Source organism: Sus scrofa, chromosome 15, assembly GCF_054392235.1.
Source record: "Sus scrofa isolate SSC_HxYL_T2T_F1_AM1 chromosome 15, Sscrofa_HxYL_maternal_Yorkshire_Landrace_v2.0, whole genome shotgun sequence".
Classification (NCBI taxonomy): Eukaryota; Metazoa; Chordata; class Mammalia; order Artiodactyla; family Suidae; genus Sus; species Sus scrofa.
In genome coordinates, this window is record NC_139397.1 from 79878829 (window position 1) to 79901663 (window position 22835).

The 22835-nt window shown below is 39.6% G+C and overlaps 1 protein-coding gene and 1 long non-coding RNA gene across 51 annotated transcripts in view; both read left to right on the forward strand.

The window, feature by feature from the left end:
• The window catches only part of LOC146395936 (uncharacterized), a 1175949-nt gene that overhangs the window by 249134 nt on the left and 903980 nt on the right, over positions 1-22835 (forward strand). The window lies entirely within an intron of this gene.
• The window catches only part of PKP4 (plakophilin 4), a 249850-nt gene that overhangs the window by 197576 nt on the left and 29439 nt on the right, over positions 1-22835 (forward strand). For 36 of the 50 annotated variants that reach the window (XM_013984156.3, XM_021076431.2, XM_085001134.1 and 33 more), the window contains 3 exons: positions 1357-1573; positions 10545-10677; positions 11769-11982. In XM_013984156.3, the coding sequence (XP_013839610.3) occupies positions 1357-1573; positions 10545-10677; positions 11769-11982 (564 nt within the window). Of the gene's footprint in view, positions 1-1356; positions 1578-10544; positions 10678-11768; positions 11983-22835 lie in introns of all 50 variants that reach the window. The other 14 variants (XM_085001127.1, XM_085001146.1, XM_085001133.1 and 11 more) reach the window with 1 other exon arrangement.

The window sequence follows — 22835 nt, forward strand, 5'->3', positions numbered from 1 at the left end:
TAGTGCATTGCATCCTTACACCCCCAACCTCACATTTGTGCCACACCATAGTGACTGATAAAGCAGAAGTTGTAGCCTGTGGCCATGTGAGCTGCCAGGTTGTGCTACGCTGGCTCATGAAGTTTTAAGAGGTCCCTTATTTAAAAGAAAAATAAAAAGGAGTTCCCACTGTGGCACAACAGAAACAAATCTGACTAGTGTCCTTAAGGATGTGGGTTCGATCCCTGGCCTCACTCAGTGGGTTGGGGATCCAGCATTGCCATGAGCTATGGTGTAGGTTGCAGATGTGGCTCAGATCCCACATTGCTGTGGCTGTAGCGTAGGCCGGCAGCTGTAGCTCCAGTTCGACTCCTAGCCTGGGAACTTCTATATGCCGTGGGTGTGGCCCTAAAAAAAAAAAAAAGAAAAAAAGAGTACAGATTTATTAAAATGCCCATAAGTAAATTCCAGGTAGCAGTGATAATGCCCTAAAGGCACAGCTCTTGGAACTATGCCTTACAGAATACCACTAGGGAGAAGACTGGATTTGAACTGGTTCTTTGCCAAAAACATAGTTTAGTCCACTGTGGTATTTTTCTTGTAATAGACTGTACCAATTTTTAATAGATGTTAATGAGGAAATAATTCACTCATTATGTTCTATAAATTGAAAATTTTCTTTTTTATTATTAAGAAATAGTGTTACTAAAATACGTTATTTACAGAAAGAATATGCAGTAATTGGAAAGATAGCTACTGCAATGATTCAGAAAGCAATGTTAAATACAGTGTATAGTACTTTATACATAGCACCACACAATAATTTTAGGGAGTAGCTTTAGAAGAATTTGGTATATTAGTCTTCTTGTGAAGTATATTTTCCAATGTTATCAAAATCCACAGGTCTATAAGTAAAATGTTTATCAAAAATAACTTGTATTTCCTAAGTGTCCAAAGTTTTATGGTTTCAATTAGCTATGACTTCGAATAAGTATTTTACTTGTTTATTGCTAAATGAAGTTATGAAATTTTGCTATTTATTTGTAAGATTAGTTTAATTCTTTCTCCACATTTCACTTACAGTTTTGTTACTGAGTCTTAAACATCTTAAGATCTACTATGTAAGCAGATTTATAGTTTTATTTGTACTCTTTCCTGCTAATAAAATTCACATGGATATTGTTTGTGTATGTTAAAAACTTCAGTGCCTTTTTTTAGCACCCCTGATCTGTAAATTGGATTGGTAAAATCTAAAAGTAAGCAACTTATATAATTGTTAAAAACTATAATCCTTAAAATTAAAAATATTTTGACTTTGAAAAGTATCGCCTTGTGTAGAACATACTAATCTTTTTTAAAATGTTGACTTTCTGGTAGGTGTTGGAAATCTGCAAAGGACATCCAGCCAACGAAGTACCCTTACATACCAAAGAAATAATTACGCTCTGAACACAACAGCTACCTATGCGGAGCCCTATAGGCCGATACAGTACCGAGTGCAAGAGTGCAATTATAACAGGCTTCAGCATGCAACGCCGGCAGATGATGGCACCACGAGATCCCCATCAATAGACAGCATTCAGAAAGACCCCAGGCAAGTACTGGTCGTGAGTCAACAGAAAGCTACCACATCTCAGGAGCCAACCAGTGCCTTCATTCTGACATTTCAAGTTGCCGTGTCTATTAAAATATCAGGAGTTCCATATCTCTAATGTTTCCATTTGCTTTCCAACTTTATAGGTCATTGAGGTTAAGTTCATTTTAAAAATAGATTCCTTCTTTCAGTGTTTTAATAGTAGGAGAATGCATAGGTCTGTGTGAGTATCTGCATCATCCATCATTAAAATACTTCACTAAGGCAACTATCTAGGATATGGGATAGCCTCTTAGTCTGAATTACACAGAAGATTTTAAAGGATCATTTTATGCCTTTTCCTTTATCCTGACTTCCTAGACGATGGCTTCAGAAAATGCATATGATTGTTGTGAACTGGGAAAGACCAGTGTCATGTATGTTTTGAAATGTATTGATCAATATTGTGTTGTGCCTTCATCAACTAGGTCCTTTGAAAAGCTTTCTGCTATTTAGGGAGTTCCCGTCGTGGCGCAGTGGTTAACGAATCCGACTAGGAACCATGAGGTTGCGGGTTCGATCCCTGCCCTTGCTCAGTGGGTTAACGATCCGGCGTTGCCGTGAGCTGTGGTGTAGGTTGCAGACGCGGCTTGGATCCCGCGTTGCTGTGGCTCTGGCGTAGGCCGGTGGCTACAGCTCCGATTCAACCCCTAGCCTGGGAACCTCCATATGCCGTGGGAGTGGCCCAAGAAATAGCAACAACAACAACAACAAAAAAAGACAAAAGACAAAAAAAAAGAAAAGCTTTCTGCTATTTAAAGGAAAATTGTTTTTAATAAATTCTCATATCTCAAAAGCAAAAATATTTGGCAAGTAATAGATGTTTCCTCCTTTTAATTTTAAAATGTAAAAAACATGTTTTATTAAGATAAGTATGAGTCATTTAGTACTTGATTGATTTTTTGAAAAACTGGCTTCATCTTTAATGAAAGCCATTTAAAATATTCAGGAAATAAAGATATTTAAAAACTGCAAGAGAATTTTAACTTCTGAAAGAGTGAAATTATTGCTAAATTTCAAGCAGCTTGAGTGTTATTTTAAGGCATGTAATAGCAAGATTTCATTCATTCTTCACCCACAAGTTGTTTCACTGAAAAATTATTGTAATTGTCGATTCATTTATAGCAACCTATCAACTTATTCTAATGAATGTGAATAAAAAACATGAGTAAGGTTTTGGTTATTAAAACAAAATTACCTAAAGTAGTTTTGAGTTAAGTGGGATGCCCCCTGCTTCACTAAAACCACTCCACCTATTCACTCGTTTGCCTAAAATTCTTTATAGCTTATACATACATTTGGTTCTGCTGCTTCTGTTTTTCACCCTTCTGTCATTTTAAGGATTTTTTTTTAATTGTCTGATAGCACCTCTGGTATCATTAAATCAAAAATATTTTCACACGATTTTACTTTTGAATGTCCTCAAAAGAACAAAAGACGAGGGCATCCTCATAGATGCAAAAATTCTCAAAAGAGAATTCTAGGTAATTTAGACCACACCTCGGCTGAACCTGAAGAGAATAGAACAGCTACCCAGAAAAGCACTGATTAGAGCTTTGAGTTTGGTAAGCATTCCTAAAGATTTTAGTTTTAAACTCTGATATCAGCTGATTCACTATACACAAGGATTTCATGTCTGATAATTTACTTCAGGTATTCATAGTTTGATAATTTCATAGTCTAATGCATAAAACTGTTATGTGAAAGTTTACTCATATTACATTTTGTAAGATGAATAAATGATTATAATAATAGGTACATTTATTCTGGTTGAAACGAATCCAGATGAATTTGTGGTTTGACTATTCAAATCAAAGTAAAAACTCATGACAATTATTACTTAATTCTTATTTTTAAAAATAGAAACTTTAATATTTTTATTCACTTCTAAACCTGGTTTCTTTGTCTTCAGTGCTACATTATAATTAGCCTGAAAATTTCCCTGTAAGACCAAAGAAGTTGTTGATGTTTTCTACATAAAAGGATGTGTGTTTTTTAATAGTTGCCTAGTTTGGAAGCAAAATTTATTAGTAGTACAGATAATTCATTTGAAGAGAGTAACAAAGTGTTTCCTATGGAAAGTGACAGTGATTGAAAGAATGACTGTATTCGTGGTGTTCTTTTTGAGCAGGGCTTCAGCTGTGATGGCCAAGGGAATAATTTCATTTATCATCCCCTTGACCTTTTTGTTGTTGTTAAATGTTTCACTTCTACACACATTATAAAACCCATAATATATATAGTATTATCATTTTTACTGTAAATAGTTGTCTTTTAAAGAAATTAAGTTAATTTTTTAAAAGATAGTCTTTTTTTTTTTTTTTTAGGGCCATACCCGCAGCACATGGAGGTTCTCAGCCTAGGGGTCCATTCAGAGCTGTAGTTGCTAGCCTACACTGCAGCCACAGCAACACGGAATCTGAGCCTTGTCTGCAGCCTACACCACAGCTCACGGCAACGCCAGATCCTTAACCCACTGAGCAAGGCCAGGGATCAAACTGAAACCTCATGGATGCCCTCATTAACCACTGAGCCACAACGAGAACTCCAAAAGATAGTCTTTTTATTAACCTACGTATTTATTTATAGTTCTCTTCCTATCTTCCTATAAATTCTAGTTTCTATCTCCACTCATTTCCCTTCAGCCTAAGGAACTTTCTTTAGCCTTTCTTGTGTTTCATGTTTACTGGCAACATTCTCTCAGCTTTAATTTATCTGAAAATGTTTTTATTTCACTCATTTTTAAAGGATATTTTTGCTAGATATAAATTCAAGACTAACGAAGTTTATCAATGCTTTAAAAAAATGTTGTTTATTGTCTTCAGACTTTCATTGTTTTTGATAAGAAATTGGCCAACATTTGTGTCATCCTTCTCATGAGGTAGTATATCTTCTCTCTGGCTGCCTTTGAGATTTTTCTTTATCAGTGACCTTCAGCAGTTTTACTCTAACAAGCCTAGGTATAGTTTTCTTCATATTTAACCTGCTTGAGATTCACCGAGTTTCCTTAAATGTTGGTTAATGATTTTACTAAAATTGGGACATTTTTAACCATTATTTTTTAAAATATTTCTTCTGACCCCAAATTCACTCCTCTCCTGGGATAACTTAACATCATCTCACAGGTTACTGAAGTTCTGGTCATTTTTTTTTTTTTAATTTCTTTTTCTGTCTGTCCTTCAGATTGGACATATTTTTATTGATCTGTCTTCAAATTTGCTGTTTTTTTCTTCTGTGGTACCCAGTCTATTGCTAAGCCCATCCAGTGAATTTTTTTTCAGATACTTGAATTTGGCTTTTTTATGGTTTTCATGTCTCCAGTGACATTCCCCATCTATTCACTCCTTATATACATCTTTTCCTTTATGTTTTTGAGCAAATTATAATAATCATTTTAAACTCCTCTGATCATTCCAACATGAGTTTTCCTCGGGTCTGTTTGTTTGAGGTTTTATACATCCTTGTGAGTGATATTTTCCTGTTTCTCCTTATGCCTAGCAGGTTTAAATTATATCCTAATTGTTGTCAGTGACACATTGTAAGAACTTTGGCTTATGTTACAAGTGTTTTTGATCCCATCACAATTGGTTTTGTTCTTTGTTAGGACAGGTCTATTTTAGATTTATTTTATTTCTAGTGCATGGCCCCTCTGTGGCATGGTTCTTACTCCTAAACATGTTCTTTGTGGAGATTAAATGCTGAGGTAATCAGTAAGGTCTATGCTATGGCTGGGCTGAAAGTCCAATATCATCTGGTATATGTCCAGCTCTCCTTCCAGCAGCAGCTACTGTCCTACAGCCCAACGAAGGACTTGTGCGTAATCCTTACACAGTATCTCCTATGGATACCTCTCTGCTCTCCAGTATCCTACTCTGCAAATTTTAATCTATTTAGCATCTCCAAATTCCAGTCTTCCCCCCTCAGTTCACTGAGTCCATTATGCCCATTTGAACTCATTTACTGTGCCATGATCCAAAAGTGCCCTTGAGCAGAAAGCCAAGTAAATATGGGTTCCCAGGATGATACACCCCCTTTCAAGGATTACATTCTTATGTTACTTAATGTCTAGGAGCTAAAATGTGTGTAATTTTCTCATACATTTAGTCCAGTTTAATGGTTGTTTATGGTAGAAAGGTGAAGTTCAGTACCAGTTACTCTATCGTGGCTCAAAGCAGAAGTCTGGGCTTCTATTTCAATGAAGCAAATCTTGGCAAGCATTGATGCCATCCAGCCAGTCTATGAATTGTTTAGGGGTCTTTCCAGGGTAAATTTCTGCTGAAAATTAAGATTGTGGTTGATTCCAACCAAGCCCAACTGCCCATCTTCAGCTGGACCCCACCCTTTGTGTTGTCTGGCACTGGTTGTACCCCAGATGCTAGGAAATCTTGACCATCCCTGTGCCCTTCAAAGACGACAAAAATATGTGTTTGTAGTGATTGAATCATCAAGGAAAGATCAAATCAAATTGCCTTGCACTCTACTAATTACAGCATGGATTTAAAATATAATAGGCTTTAGACAGATTTTTCATCAAAAACAGTGAACATAATTTTAATGCATAAAAGGAAATCTTTTTTTTTTTTTCACTTTTTTTAAGGCCACACCCGCAGCATATGGAAGTTCCGAGGCTGGGGGTCCAATCGGAGCTGCGGGTGCTGGCCATAGCCACAGCCACAACAACACAGGATCTGAGCCACGTCTGCAACCTATCCTACACCACAGCTTATGGCAACAAAACTGGACACTGGATCCTTAACCCACTGAGCAAGGCCAGGGACTGAACCCATATCCTCCTGAATACTAGTTTGATTCATTTCCATGAGCCCCAATGGGAATTCCAAAAGGAAATCTGTTTATTACAGAGAATGCCCCTACTTAGTATAGTTCATTTTTCAGGAATGATGAATAGTAGTAAAAACATTTAGCATAATTCATAATATGTAAAGTACTTTAACATGCATCATAGTATATAATATCATATCATAGTATGTAAAGTACTTTAATATGCATCGCCACAATTTAATCATCACAGCCAGCCTACGAAGAAGTTAGCAATGATAGTTTTATTGTTCCTATTTTCCAGATAAGGAAACTAAAGTTCTAAATAACTGGTTTGCAAAATCATGTCGCATTTGAAGGACCTGAGGCTTAAAGATAGGCAATCTAACTTCTGTGGTTTTTTTCCAGCCTTTCTTGGCATTTGTGGTTTCCTTAAGGCCTGTTAATGATGATAGCATCCAGTTTGTCCCCCAAGCCAGAAATCTCCATCTCACTCTTGACTTCAGTTTTCAGTAAATCATCTGGCAGCCATGCAAAGAGTAGATGGGAGAGAGGATGATATTGAAATGGAGAGAACATGTAGGAGTCATGTAGAGGGTCCAGACAAGAAGAAAATGGATGGATTTTATTATTATTAAATATTTTGGAGGTGATCAATGGAATTTGCTGATGGGTTAGATGAGAAGGATAAAGGAAAGAGAAAAATCAAAGATGGTCATATTTTATTTTTAGCAAATGTGGAGATAGTGTATAGTTTCTTTGCCACCATTCTTTTCTGATTCTGGTACATTTTCTACTTGGCCACCAGAGTTATCTTCCTTGTAACTGTGACCGTGTTGCATTCTCTCACACCACCTTTAAAACCTCCACCAGCATTATGTTCCTTGTGTGTTGGGGCAATATAGAGACCACTAACCTCCACTTCTTAATTACTAATCATGAGTTCCTTGTCTATCTATATCTAATGTTACTTGAGAGTGCTTACCTCAACGGGCCACAGTCAAGGTAGGTGAGGTAATGCCTGTAAAGCTTTTAACATAATATCTGATACAAGTATTAATCTATAAGTAATAATTTATGTTGTTGGTATGAAGACTAAACATTTTTGTTAGGCATACAAGACCCCATACATAAAATCATGTCTTATTCAATGTTTGTATATCCAGCAGCTGGTATATCACCTGTAGCCCAGTAAGAATTCACTAATGAGGGGTTGGTGTGTGTGTGTAGATGTAGGATGACCTTTGCAGTGGATGAGACAGTTAAAACATGGAGCCTTCCCAGGAGACTGTGGGCTTAAAAACTGGACAATATAAGTATCACTGGGTCATTAATTTAAAGCTTTTTTTTTTTTTAAGGCTTATTCAGGAATAATTCATCTTTTAAATGATTATTTTTTCCATTATAGCTGGCTTACAGTGTTCTGTCGTCTTTCTACTGTACAGCAAAGTGACCCAGACATACATATGTATAAACATTCTTTTTCTCATATTATCCTCCATCATGCTCCGTCATAAGTGACTAGATATAGTTCCCAGTGCTATATAGCAGGATATCATTGCTTATCCATTCCAAAGGCTATAGTTTACATCTATTAACCCCAAATTTCCCAGTCCATCCCCCTCCCTCCCCTTCCCCCTTGGCATCCACAAGTCTGTTCTCCAAGTCTTTGGGAAGATTCATTTGTGCTGGATATAAGATTTCAGATATAAGCGATATCATATGGTATTTGTCTTTCCCTTTCTGACTTACTTCACTTAGTATAAGAGTCTCCAGTTCCATCCACGTTGCTACAGATGTCATTATTTTGTTCATTTTTATGGCTGAGTAGTATCCTATTGTGTATATATGTACCACATTCTCTTAATCCATTCCTCTGTTGATGGACATTTAGGTTTCCATATCGTGGCTATTGTGAGTAGTGCTGCAATGAACAGGCGAGTGCATGTGTCTTTTTCAAGGAAAGTTTTGTTTGGGTATACATCCAAGAGTGGGATTGCTGGGTCATATGGTAGTTCTATATTTCGTTTTCTGAGGTACCTCCATACTGTTTTCCACAGTGGTTGTACCAGTTTACATTCCCACCAACAATGTAGGAGGGTTCGCTTTTCTCCACACCCTCTCCAGCATTTGTTATCTGTGAATTTATTAATGATGGCCATTCTGACTGGTATGAGGTGGTACCTCATAGTAGTTTTGATTTGCATTTCTCCAAATGCTGAGCATTTTTTCATGTGCTTGTTGGTCATCTATATATCTTCTTTGGAGAAATGTCTGTTCATGTCTTTTGCTCATTTTTCAATTGGGTTGTTGGCTTTTTTGCTGTTCAGTTGTATAAGTTGTTTGTATATTTTAGAGATTAAGTCCTTGTCAGTGCATCATTTGAAACTATTTTCTCCCAATCTGTAAGTTGTCTTTTTTTTTTTTATGGTTTCTTTTGTTGTGCAAAAGCTTGTCAGTTTGATTAGCTCCCATTGGTTTATTTTTGCTTTTATTTATGTTGCCTTGGGAGACTGACCTGAGAAAACATTTGTAAGGTTGACATCAGAGAATGTTTTGCCTATGTTCTCTTCTAAAAGTTTGATGGTGTCTTGTTTTGCATTTAAGTCTTTAAGCCATTTTGAGTTTATTTTTGTTCATGGTGTGAGGGTGTGTTCCAGTGTCATTTATTTTTTTTTGCTTGTTTGTTTTGTTTTTAGGGCCGCACCCACAGCATATGGGAGGTTCCGGGCTAGGAGTCTAAATGGAGCTACAGCTGCTGGCCTACACCAGAGTCACAGCAACGCCAGATCTGAGCCACATCTGCAACCTACACCACAGCTCACGGCAACTCCGGATCCTTAACCCACTGAGAGCGGCCAGGGATTGAGCCCGCAACCTCATGGTTCTAAGTCAGATTTGTTTCCACTGCACCAAGACAGGAACACCGCAATTTCATTGATTTACATGCGGCTGTCCAATTTTCCCAGCACCATTTGCTGAAAAGACTGTCTCTTTCCCATTTTATAGTCTTGCCTCCTTTGTTGAAGATTAAGTATAGGTGTCTGGGTTAGGACTAATTCATTTTGACTAACAATTTACTTCACCTTATTAATAAAGTCTGAAAATTTGTTGCTTGTGAGCCATTTGTAAGAAGCTATATTTATGTAATATAAGCATAAAATCACATTTAGCAAGGGTTCCAAACAGTGAGCCAATCAAATAACATTACAAAGCTCTGATAATGTGATGTTACCTTAAAAAAAACATAGTATAATAGTATGTATATGTATTTAGTATGAATGTGTTTTAATTGTAAAAGAAACGGGATGGCATAGAGGAGTCTGAAGGCTGATGCCTGGGTCCAAATGTTGCTCAGCTCTTGACTAGCTGGGTGACTTTAGGCAAGTCACTGAGCCTTTCTGCTGCAACTTCCTAATACTTATGGCTGCTATAAGAATAAAGGAATTTGTATAATATATAATATATTATATATATATAATGGCTAGGATAGTGCCTGGCATGGAATAGGTGCTCATGAAATATCATGTGCTATTTAGTAACAATACAATTTTTTGAAAAAATCTTTCCGCACACATGTGCACACTCGGTTGCATATGTGAAAAGAAGACCAGCAGAAAATACCAGCAGTGGTTTTCTCTAGATGTAGGATTACTGTAAAAACATTTTATATTATGTTTTATGTTTCTTATAATCAAGAGCAACCATATACATTAAATTTCTTGCAAATCATCAGGCACACAGTGTTTCCACTAGCCCTTCTTCCTCCCTACTCAAGTGAGACATCTCACCTCACTGAAGTGTGCTTATTTACCTGAGCCTTGCACCGGCAGCTTTCTTACATAGGTAGAAAGGCATAAGATTAGAATCAGGAGCTGGAAAACAAGAATGAGAAAGTTACTCCTATTCAGAGCTTCCTTTGTTCTCCTGGATCTTTCTCTGCATCTGTGCATCATGATTTCTTTCTGATCATAAGCATCTGGGCCTCTGCATATGTTCATCACCAGGAAAACATTATTCACATGTATGTGCATTTTTAAGATTTTTTTTTGCCATTTCCAGTTGTGGTCTCAGCCTCTTCTGACAGATGTTTAGTTCAGTGTGCTGCTAGAACATGGGCCATCCTTTATGAATCCATGTTTCTCTCATGCAGGGAGTTTGCGTGGCGGGATCCCGAGTTGCCTGAAGTCATTCACATGCTGCAGCACCAGTTCCCTTCAGTTCAGGCGAACGCCGCCGCCTACCTGCAGCACCTATGCTTTGGGGACAACAAAGTGAAGATGGAGGTACAGGACCAGTGCCCAGGATGCCAGAGTTGGGGGTGGGGGTGATGGGCAGGCAGAGCCCTTCCATTTAGCAGTGGCAGGTTGTGTGCTTAAGAAATGACCAGATGTCATCTAGAAGCCCTTTTAAAGGGATCTATTTAGGGGTGGCAACACTCACGGCATATGACATCCTGATACTACTTACTCTTTTACTTCTCAGCTATGCTTTCAGTATTTCTCAGGAAAAAACTGGGATGAGAGTATTTTTTGAGGTGCATTTAGCATTTTCAAATCATATGTCCACCTACTAGCTTATTTATAAAACAAGCAAAATCAATTTAACCTGCATTTTAAAAGTATTTTCTCAAAATCTGTTAGATACACAGTACATTATGTACTTATGACCTCATGTATTTTATGAGAGTCTGCTCACAATTGGTGCCAACACAAAATTAAGTGAAGTTACAAAAGATTTATAACCATTACTAATACTAAACATATATGAATATTTTATTTCAGATTTTAAGGTTTAGGGGCATTTATAGAAACAGTGAGTCATTGATATTGGCTAGATTTGATGTTGTAGGCATTTTTTTCAGACTTTTAAATGTTTTTCACCCCTTAAAATTCCAAACACACAGTTACAGACCTAAAGGTGGAAACTAAATAAAGCCCCCAAATATTTCCATACTAAGTGGAAGAGAATTTAGGGAGAGTAGCCTAGAAAAACAAATGACTTCCGTCAAAAATCCCTTCCTGTGTTGTCTTTGACCCTGCACTCGGCTTTTTTGTGCATTTGCTCATTGCACTCAGAAGTGACAGCATAATCCCTGTGTGCCTTCAGAGGGTGGAGTGTGACTGTGCTGCCTGCATGTGGCCATTAATCTACTTCAGTCTCCCTTCCCTTCTTTAAGCCATGAACCTGTGAAAAGAGCTTCCTCTTGGAGAATGTCCTTAAGATTTATGGAAAATGTGTTACTTGGAATAGAAAGTAACCTTCTGAAATAATCTGGGGCTGTCTGTTTTCTGCGCTCCTTCTGTAACAGACTTTTATTTGATCTTCGATTGACCACATGTCATTTAGGCCTGGTACCTTCTGTTTTTCACTCCAGGTGTGTAGGTTAGGGGGAATCAAGCATCTGGTCGACCTTTTGGATCACAGAGTTTTGGAAGTTCAGAAGAATGCTTGTGGTGCCCTTCGAAACCTTGTCTTTGGCAAGTCTACAGATGAAAATAAAATAGCAATGAAGAATGTTGGTGGGATACCTGCCTTGTTGCGACTGCTGAGAAAATCTCTTGATGCAGAAGTCAGGGAGCTGGTCACAGGTGGGTAAAGAGTGTGATCTTGTCTTGGGGGAAGTGTGAAAACTATCTAGTCTCTGCCCTTGTGTGGTGGCATTGTGAAGGACCCAGGATGTCTAGGTAGGAGGCAGTGGAATAGTGCTCACAGCTGTGACGGGCTATGTCTCTACCAATCTCCTGACTCAGAAGGCACTTGCCTTGCCACAGCATCACCACTGTTAACATCATTTACGGTACTCGTTAATGCGTAAGTATCAGCCAACAGATGTCTTGTTCACAGAGAGCTGAATACGTCATTTTTCGTTACATATTCCATAGTGATTACTTGTTTTAAATAGACTGGCTCTCCTCTATCATGAAAATAAACTCTATTTAATGGATTGGCTACCTTCCATTTCAGGTCAGCCAATGTCGGAATGCTTGGTGGTGTCTCAGATTCTTCTCTAGGTACTGAAGATATAAAGATGAGTAAAACTAAGTCCCTCCCCTCAGGGAGTACTTTGACTCCAGAGGAACTCAAGCGATTCTGTGAATGTCAATGAGGAGTGCAGGTGCTAGGACTCGGTACATGTTGCATTGGGCGCAGAGCAGATGAGTAAGGAAGTTCCCTGGTCAGTGTGAAGCCAAAGTTGGCCTAAAGGTGGAGGAGGCATTGGCTGGGTAAGCAGGGGAGCTATGTCCAGTTACAAGCAGAGGCTTAGAGACAGCCTGGGATGTGAGGGTGCAATTACCAGCAGGAGGGTGTTGCCAAAGGAGTCAAGACCAGAGAGGAACACAGGCCTGGTTGGGGAACTGGTGAGAGGAATGTGTCCCACATGCAGGTGGGGGTGATCACAGGGAGTCTAGAGGTGATAGTCCGGCTATATCAGTGGGAGAAAGAAGTGGTGGGCAATGGATAAGAGGGAACAGTGAGAGAAATAGCTCATGGCCTTGGCATGATAGTCCAGTGTGGGAAGTGAGAGACCCAGAGGAACTGAGCAATGCTGTGTTTTGAGGTCAAGGTGAAAGAACAGCTCTGCAGGAGAGCAGATTAATGGCAGCACCATTTATCATAAGGAATTAGGGGGAAGCACTGAGTATTCATTGGTAGGAAAATGGTTAAATAAATGACAGTACATTCACACAGTGAAACCACAGATAAAAGGTAAAATAAGTACATTAGAGCTTTCTGTAGCAACAAAGATAAATCTCTAGAATGATTTGCAGAATGATAAGCACAGCATGATACTCTGGTGTAAGTTTTAAAATATGCAAGTTGAGGCTATAAATTATTTTTTGATATAGGCACATGCAATGTAAAGTTTTTCGTTGGAATGATAAAAGACAGATTCAGGATAGTGATTACATTTATGAGGTGAAGGTGGATAAAAAGGGAATGGGGTGTATAATCCACCTCTGCTTCTTTAAAAAGAAAGGGAAATTGGAAACAAGATAAAATGTTAACACAGCTGACCCTAGAACAGCATGGGGGTTGGGGGCGCTGACCCTCTGTGCAGTCAGGTCTGTATGTAACTTATAGTTGGCCCTCTGTGTATGTGTTTCCTCTGTATCTGTGGCTCCACATTCATGGATTCAACCAACCACTAATTGTGCAGTACTATAGTTTTTACTCTTGAAAAAAATATACTCATAACTGGACTCATGCAATGCAAATCCATGTTGTTTAAAGGTTAACTATTTAATAAAGCTAGGGGTGGTGGACACCTGCATGTTCATTTCATATTTGCTATGATATTTTTCATGCTTGAAATGGTTAATTTAAAAAATTTTAACAACAAATTTTTTCAAAATTAATCCCATTCTCCACTGTCTCCCACTATGAAATCAGAGCTGTAGGTTCCATCAGCAGTAATTCAGTAACACTTAGAAATACAGAAAACCACCTTAAACCTAATATTTAAGGGGAATAACCATTCTCATAAGATATTAATGTTCAAAATAAGTACCCTGTACTTCAAATAAGGTATGTAATTTATGTACTAAAAGTATAATACACCTTGTAGATAATCTTACACTCCAGAATGGACTCCCTGCCCTAATGTAGCTTGAATATTAATGCTTTAACACATCTAAATTACATATTATTTATTTCATGTACTCCTGCTTTCTCAAGTACTTTTGAGGCATCAAACCCCCTCTCCCAGCAGAAAAAAGTAAATTATTTACATACTATGTATTGTGTATTTATATAAAATGAAAGTTAGAACAAAATAAATAGAATTAGGAAAAAAAGATTAAACACATACCTATTCTAGAAGTTAAAACAGTCACTATAAATCCAAAAATTTGTCCTAAGCTCCCTGTTAGGGAGGCGTAGAGGAGATGGTGTTATTTGCAATATATGGGGTTTTTTCCCTTGCTTCAATTTCTTTCCCATTACTTTGAACTTACTGGATAACACTCAAGTATTTTCTCCCAGGAACTCACCTGTGCAGCCATCAAGGTGCAGAATGATGCCGGTGGGCTCCCCATGGGGCAGCAGCAATCTAGGGACAAGCTGACCTTGGAAGCATGGCCTCCACTCAGATTTGGTTTTCTTTTGATTAACTAGGCAGATTTATCATGACTTGGCCATTACATCCATAGTGTACAGCTTTTGTCTCTTCTGTCATAATTTCTCACAGAAAGAAGTCTTGGCTGGGTTTTTGTTTCTGAGGTTTTATCCTCAGGATAAACTGAGCTGAAAGAATTTGTATGATTTAGTGATAAACAGGAAGTAAAGTGCATGAAAGTTTAGTGATTTTTTTTCATTTTAGAATAAATCCAATTTATTTGAAGTCGAGCCAGACTTTACTGCTAAGGGCTTTTCTGTACTAATTTACCTGGTGCATACTCTGGATGTGAGTGCTGATTTAGATGCTTTACTCCACATTTGAGCATTTCTGTGTGGGTACAGTACTAAATTGCTGAGAACAGAAGATGTTTTAAGACTTGGACCTTGACCTTCAAAGGAGGATATGAGTTTTCAAAAGGCTATTACCCTAATAGATTGTATCAGTTCCAGTGTAAAACTAGCAACAACCTCTGATATTTCTTTTTTGGAAATAGCTGCCAGTAGGTTTTAGGCTTTTTTTTAGAAGTATTTTTTTGGCCATACTTATCGGGTAGGAAATATTAAGATCTGCTTTATAGCTGTACTTTTACCTGCAACAATTTATACTGAGTGGACTGATTGCTTATGAAATATTTTCTTCAAAAGTAGTCTCTGTTTTGGAATAGGAGTAGGCAGTATGTAAACAATACTCTCAACCGACAGTATGCAAAGGAGTTGGGCCAGAAGACTTCAGAAGTGAGTTTCCAGTTTTAAAATGCTAAATGTCAGCCCAAGTTTGATTTGTATGTAAACATTATCCACCTAATATGAAACTACCAAGTCATAATATAAATCTCATATAGTTGTTTGGGTGGAGGTGGGAGTTGTGTTACCATGTGTATATATATTTGTAGGTTAATATTTATGGCAATAAGAAAAAACACTCATCCACATTTCTCAGTCCCACAATTTAGTGGTACCAACTTTAACTGAGGATCAGTAATGTTTTAAGAGTAACTAATCCTTGATTTGTTTTAAAGAATAACATCAAGAGATCCTTGAGCTCTTTCATTAACTGTTTCTCAAGTCAAACACAAGCTATCTTTAAATCAAGAGGTTGAAGGGGGCCTCAGAATTCATTCTGCCCAGTCAGCCATCCAGTGCATGAAGCCCCTATATGACTTCCATACATACGTAGCTGCCCACCATGTGCTTGTATCCACCAGGACAGGGAGCTCATTAATATGTGGGGTTAAGACTGAGCAGTAGGGTTATCCAGAAAACAAAAGACAATAGGTAAGAAAGATAAGCCCTCAGGAGTTCATTTTGCTTATGAGTAGCCCTATAAGTGAAGACCGGTTAGCCCTAAATCCAGCCTTTCAGGCCTTTCCTAACTAGGAACCATTTTCAGTAATACATGTTCTCCAAACATGGACAGCGGAATGCTGTGTGACCACACACACTCCCCCCACCCCCAACCCCAGCACTCCCTATCAGCTGCCCATCTCCTAAAAGGTCCCCTTTGAAAACAGCATAATTCTTCCAAATTTTAATGTTCTGCCACTGTCTCCACAAAATACTATGGCCCTGGCCGACCTTGCACCATGCTTGGCATTTGTAGGTATGCCCTAAAGTTTTTTCAGTGTATATTACGGTCAACTTAGCATCGTGAAATGTTAAAGCAGGGTGGACTATTGTGTTCAAAATACTGTCTATTTGAATAAGTTACTATTCCCTTGAAACTAGGTATTCCATTGTTCTTAATATTAAGGAATCAACCTAGTTATTAATCCAAAGCCTTTTCTTTTGGTTCCTTTTGCTTCAGTTTGTCATTTTTAACACGCTTAAATGAAGAAATGTTTGCTATTCTTTTAAAAAGATGCCTCACCTTTGCTATAAATGTAATAACTGTCCAGGGCCTGCATTTTTGGCCACATCTTTATTTTGCAAGAGGAAAAAGGAAAAATACTTTGGCCAAGTGTATTTTCCCAGGACAGTAAGGCTGTCATTGTTAATTAAAATAGTTCTCCAATATGTAACATGATTCTTGTGTTTTCTTCATTGTGTTGAACATTTTCCAGGTTGAAATCTAATGAGCTTTTCTTCTAGTAATTGCTGATATGTGTAGGTGCTGGGGGTGAGGTTTTTATTGCAAAGATACTTTTTGCCTTTATTATGCTTAAGCCTGAAAGCTGGATGAAGTATGGTTGTTCCCCAGTTGGGTTATAAAATGAATGTCTGCTAGGCCATACACTGTGGATGGAAAGTGGGAACATTTTGCCACTAGAAGATAGGTTGAACTCATTTGTTCAAGATAATTAAATAGTGTGTCTAAGGTAGGATATATGAGTTTCAAGTTATTGAGCATCCTGAAAGCATCATTTTTTTAAACTATAGTGATCAAAGATATTGCATAGAATCTGGAGGCCTACCTTTTAATGCACCAGATGTCCCCAAATTATCCTACTTCTCTTACCCTCAATAACACTGGTGTTAAATACCCAAAAATTGCCTTTGAATAATAATGGACTTTGTTTAAATGACTGCTGTATTCACATTCCTTCCAATCTAGCAAGTGATTATTCATCCGTATGGCCAAGTAAAATATTTCCACACTGTTTATTTCAAAATTGTTGGATGCCAACATTGGATTCCAGACACTAGGAAGAACCTGAAATTAGGCATATTCCCTTCCTGATCATTAGCTCCATATTTCTAATTAGACAGCAAATTAATGAGAAAATGATGGTTGTGCACCAAGGAAGGGTAGATGGGCCAGGCTAAAGTTTAGCAAACAGCAGGGTGTCCTGTAAAGGGCCAGAGCTTCTTGGACAGGCATTCAGGCTTTTGGACTGTTAGGTGGCTTTACAGGATGAAATAATGACTAAACATGTCCCCTTGGCCTAATTAATGTACCTTCAGAACAGTCCTTTATTCTTGGTCCAGAGAAAAGTTGGCCTTTTACTTTCTGTCCTGCTTTTTGTTGGCCCCTAGAGCTGTCAGGAGCTGCATGGGTAGTTTTCAGAAATCCAGCAGTATCCCCTCCTAATTCCCAGCCCAAGTCAGTATCCTCCTCACTTAGCCCACTTTATAGAATAATAGCAACAGAAAATCAGAGTCACAGAACATTGAGCTGGAAAGGGCCCTAAAGAAATCCTCTTCCACTCTGTCCCCTGCAATACAGAATGGGGAACTGGGGTGCAGAGAAATAGAGTCCTAAGGTTGGCTTCCTGGCGTGCAGGCTGCAGCTCTTCCTTCCCTGTCTCTGCCTAGGCTGGCCTATCCCCAGGCCACCAAGAAGTGCAAGGAAGTCCCAAAATCTGGGGGTGCAAATGCCCATTTTCATGTGTCATTTACTGTGTTCTTTCAAATTACCACCCAAAGGGGAAAAGATTTTAAAAATCCCGCAATGTCTCCTTTACTTTCTCAATTTCACCCAGGAGTATAGAGAAATATTTTTGGACTTGGTCACTAGCATGGTCACATCAAACTGTTTCTCAGGTGTAATCATAAAACTTCAGGCTGGTTAGAAAACACATGAAACGTGATTTTAGTCCTGTAGCCATTTCAAGATTTATAGTCTGAGTATGGAAAGATTCGACCTTGTGAATGGAAAACGACCTATCTTGTGTGTAGGCTTCTGGATTCTGAGCAAAATGAGGAGGTTGAGTGGGGAGACTTAAAGGTTCCTGCAGAATTCAGGTGGTCATGGCTCAGGGTAGGGTCTCTCAGCACAAGACAGGCCCCATAAAAACGCTCCCTCAGTAAACCAGACACTACGTCAGTATGAAAAATATGAGGGCACATAGTGAAAATCTAAAAGAAAGATGATGCCCAGGAGACCCTGCCCAGACCTCTCAGGTACTTTGCAGCTTCTAGGTCTGTCTGATTTCCATGGCTTACGGCTGGGGGCACTTGTGTCTCTAAGCTGCTTCTGCTGGGACCAGACAACCAGATGGAAGACTTGGTGGTAGTTACAAATGAATAAGCACATTCCTGAAACATAAAAGTCAGCGGCGGAACCTGCAACTTCAGGGACTTTTTCCCAGCGACCTCTCGATGATTGTTTAAATGACCTAATTCTGTATGAGGCTGAAGTGGCCTGAAGAACAACCTGGGTGGCCAGGTCGCTACCCTCACTTCCACCTCCGCATAGAGCAGTTCTTTGGGGAGGATCTCCCTTCATTGGACCTGTTCACGCTTACAAACCTCACCCTAACAGAAAGAATCGTCCTTTCTGTCCCTTAGTAGCAATTCTCAGTCCGCATTTCCAAGGGAAGTGTCTCTCCAGAGTACGCAGGACTGTGTGCCTACATGATGTCATTAATCCTCTCACCCTACCTCTGAAGTTGGGAAATTACGTAGATAAAAAGAATATAGTAAAACGCAAATGGGGGTCCGTAAATGGATCTTTAGAAATTGATAGATCTTTTCAAAGATGCTTTGGTTGCTGTGATCCACCTTTGTACCTGAAAAATCACAGAAAAACACCCTTATGTTCTTTAAAGACTCTATAAAGATCTATCATTCGGGTCCTTGGTCCGGGTGGGTGGGGAGAGTTTAAACAGCAGGAGCAGTCCCTTCAAATTGAATATGTAGGCTGGGGCCCAACATGTGCAGCATCTATGGCCAGCTGGGTCTTGAGTTCCACACAGCCTCTTCCTGGCTGGGCAGTTTCCTTCCCTTAGTTCCCCCTGAGCCCTCACTGCTGCTGCAGAAACCCAAGGTGACCACCATGACCGTGGCTGGGACTGAGTTGGCCGTCTGTGGTCTGGCATGGAATATGCATCAGCTGGGCAAGAAATCTCACAGAGCAACCAGGGAACAAGGCAAGCCCACCGATCTGGCTGGGCCAGGTCTCCCTGCAGGACCCAGCACTCGGGGCATCTGCACTGCCACCACTGAGGATGCCAGTCTACCAGCCAGCAAGCAGTGGGCAAAGCCTGGCCTGGCAGCAGGGGTACAGGTCCTGTAAGCCAGGACCAGGGCTGCCCATCTGTCTGCTCTGGGGTCGTTGCACACATGTCAGGAAGCTCCCCTGAGACGGTGGTCACATCCTGGGAACCCTGGAAGCGATGATCCACCACCATGACCTGTTTTCCTCGAAGTTTGTCCAGAGAAAGACATTTCTATAATTGAAGGCAGTGCTTTTGCCCCACTCTCATAATAATTGCTTTCCCATTTCAATTCTGTTTCAGTTTCATTATTTATTCACAGCATTTCAGTCCCAATGGAATGTTTGAGTCATTTACCTTAAGTCACAAATGGCAGGCACTTCTCATACTGTTTTTCCCCCACTACCCTCTTGATTTCCTCGTTCCTGTTAACAGCACCATGTTCTCACAAACAGCTAAACAGCTGGCTTATCTTCAGTTTCACTCTCGACTCGCATCAGGCTCAAATTCCCACCGTCCCACACTCCCCCACCTGTCAGTCCAGATCTCCAGCCCTACTCCTCACCTCATCCTCCAGGCCAATCCCAGTCTCAGAGTTCCCCTGTCCTGCTCCTCGCCCCCAGGCCCAGCCCGCTTCTCCCCAGCCCCTGCCCTCCAGCTTGAATGCAGCACTCTCCAGTTCTCCATCCAGGGAGAGGCAGCGTGGTATCAGGAGTGTGGACGTCAGTCACGTTGACCTGTTTCCTTTCAGCTCTGTAACCCCTGGCAGATCCCCTCACCCAGTACCAGCTCCCCCCTGATAAACACAGTACCTGCCCTTCATTTTCCTTTGGAGGGCCTGGCACAAACCACATGGGAGCCAGCCTTGTTGCTCTACCTAGGGGAGTGCTTTGTCACAGCTGCCCTGTGTTGTAATTATTTGTAGCAAGGCCTCCTGGGAGCCAAGGACTCACTTTACTTGAATCCCTTAGAGTCTGGTGTGCCAGGAACAAGCATCTCCATCAGTGCTTTCCAGTAGAAGTGTAAACGAAGGACACGTGTCATTCTGATCTTCCTAGTGGCTACATTTAAAAGGAAAAAGGAACATGTTTATTTTAATAGTATAGTTTGTTTAACCCAAAAGTTCAAAAATATTGCTTCAACTTGTAAGCAACATAAAAATTATTAACGAGGTGTTTTACATGCGTGTTTTTCATCTCAGGTTTTGGTAATATTTCATGTGTATTTTATAGTTAGAGCGCATCTCAATTTGGACCAGCCACATTTCACATGCTTTGGATCCACCCACGACTAGTGGCCACTCTCTTGAACAGTATGTATCTAAGCTGTGCTGGGCTGTAAGTAATGTGTCTACAAGGCATGAGATACAGAGCTTTTCTGATGGCAGGGGCAGAGATGCAGCTGGCCCTGTTTTGATAGGATATAGTAGCCAGAGCATCTTGTCATTGCTCTCTGCCCAACAGAAAGTCATAGAGATTTATAGAAATGTTACTGGGGATAGAGGAGAGTTTCAGAGCAGCTGCAGAGAGAAGTAGAAGTGTGTTATTTCATGATCCTGAGTATTATAGCCAGAGACCATCTTGGGAATCACACATGAAAACATCTAGGAGCAGACAGGGCCCTGGGTTCAGAGGCCCATGTTCCTGCCTTGTTACCAGGCAAGTTGCACACCCTTGGACCTGTGTATGCAATCTGCAGCCTTGATGTTTTTATGTTTTTATTTATTTATTTATTTATTTGTCTTTTTGGGGCCACAACTGTGGCATATGGAGGTTCCCAGGCTAGGGGTCCAATCGGAGCTACAGCTACTGGCCTATGCCACAGCCACAGCAACACCAGATCCAGGCCATGTCTGTGACCTTTACCACAGCTCACAGCAACACTGGATCCTTAACCCACTGAGTAAGGCCAGGGATTGAACCTCTGTCCTCATGGATTCTGGTCAGGTTCGTTAACCACTGGGCCATGAGGGGAACTATTGCTGTTTTATATTTTCACTCTTAGTCTAGTATTTCTACCCCCATTTTTCAAGAAGGCTTGCACGGTAGGTATACATGACACTAGCCAATTCCAAGGAGCCCGTGCATACAGAATAGTTGGAAGAGGGTGGACAGCTATACCAGTGTTCTGAGCCCCCATAGAGCAGAAGCATGGCAGTGACTTGTCACAGTTTTTGCTCTGTGCAGGTAACGGTCAGACAGAGACCTTACCATCTCTGATTTAATGCTCTTTACACTCCTAAGGCTTGGGGGCCTCATGGACATCTCATGAAAGAGCGTAATTAAAACAAGAGTGTTAAGGACAGGCAGTGAGCATGAGGCCAACTCATTAATGAAAATGCAGGGGCATGTCCAATGGTAATACATGAATTGCACAAGTACTTTTTTGCTGTTTTAGTTTTCTTTTTTATAATGTCCATGAATAGTTGTGTTGCTGGGTTTTTGTTTTGTTTTTGATTTTTGTTTTGTTCTTATAATTGGGGAACAGCACAAAGTGAACACTAAAAAAACTAGTGAATTTGGATTTCTCTCATATCAGAAAGAAGAACAATTGCATAGGTTGTTATATATGTGTGCTACCGGAGAAATAGCATTTTCCAAATGTTGTTCAGTTGGTTTATGATGTCCTTTAAGAAACACATTTTTCAAATGGTCCTATTATTTTAATTAATCAAGTAAAATCAGTTTCTAGTTTAACTATAAAGTTATCATTTGGCTGTTAGAATAGCTGAAAAGCTGGTTTTAAATATGAGCTCTTTCAAAATTCTGCAGCCTAGGATTTATATGAAAAGGTACTTTAATTTATTCTTTGTAGGGAAAATGAACTTTCATCTCTTATGGCAATATTTCACTGTGGTTACTGGTTGCTCATAATTATGTGTACTTTTTCCTGTAATGGAGAATAAGTAGTGTTTTCTACCTACTTATTCATGAAATTCCCTGATATTTTCTAAATTAGTGTGTGTATGTTTATTCTTAGTTCTCACAACAAATAGCTAATTGCTATAAATTAAATAAGAACCTCAAGATTCCTAAACTGAATTATAGTTTATTGGGGGGGGGGGCACACCCATGGCATGCCGAAGTTCCTGGACCGGGGGTTGAACCCACTCTATAGCAGCGAGCCAAACCACTGCAGTGACAGTGCCAGACCCTTAACCCACTGCACCACAAGGGAACTCCAGAATTATGGTTTATTTTTAACTTTCTTTTAAGGAACCAAGAGACAGAATGGAGCATGCTGGTGATTTTTTTTTTTTTTTAAGGGGAAAAAGATAGTTTTATTGCTTTGCCAGGCAAAGGGGGCCACAGCAGGCTAATACCTTAAAGACTGTGCCCCTTGGTGAATATTTTTGAAGCAGATTTTGCGTTAAAGGCTGTCAGGGCTGGAGGTTTATCATGTTGATGAAGAATGCTAACCCTACAGCTTCTTTCTCATCAGTCTCACTA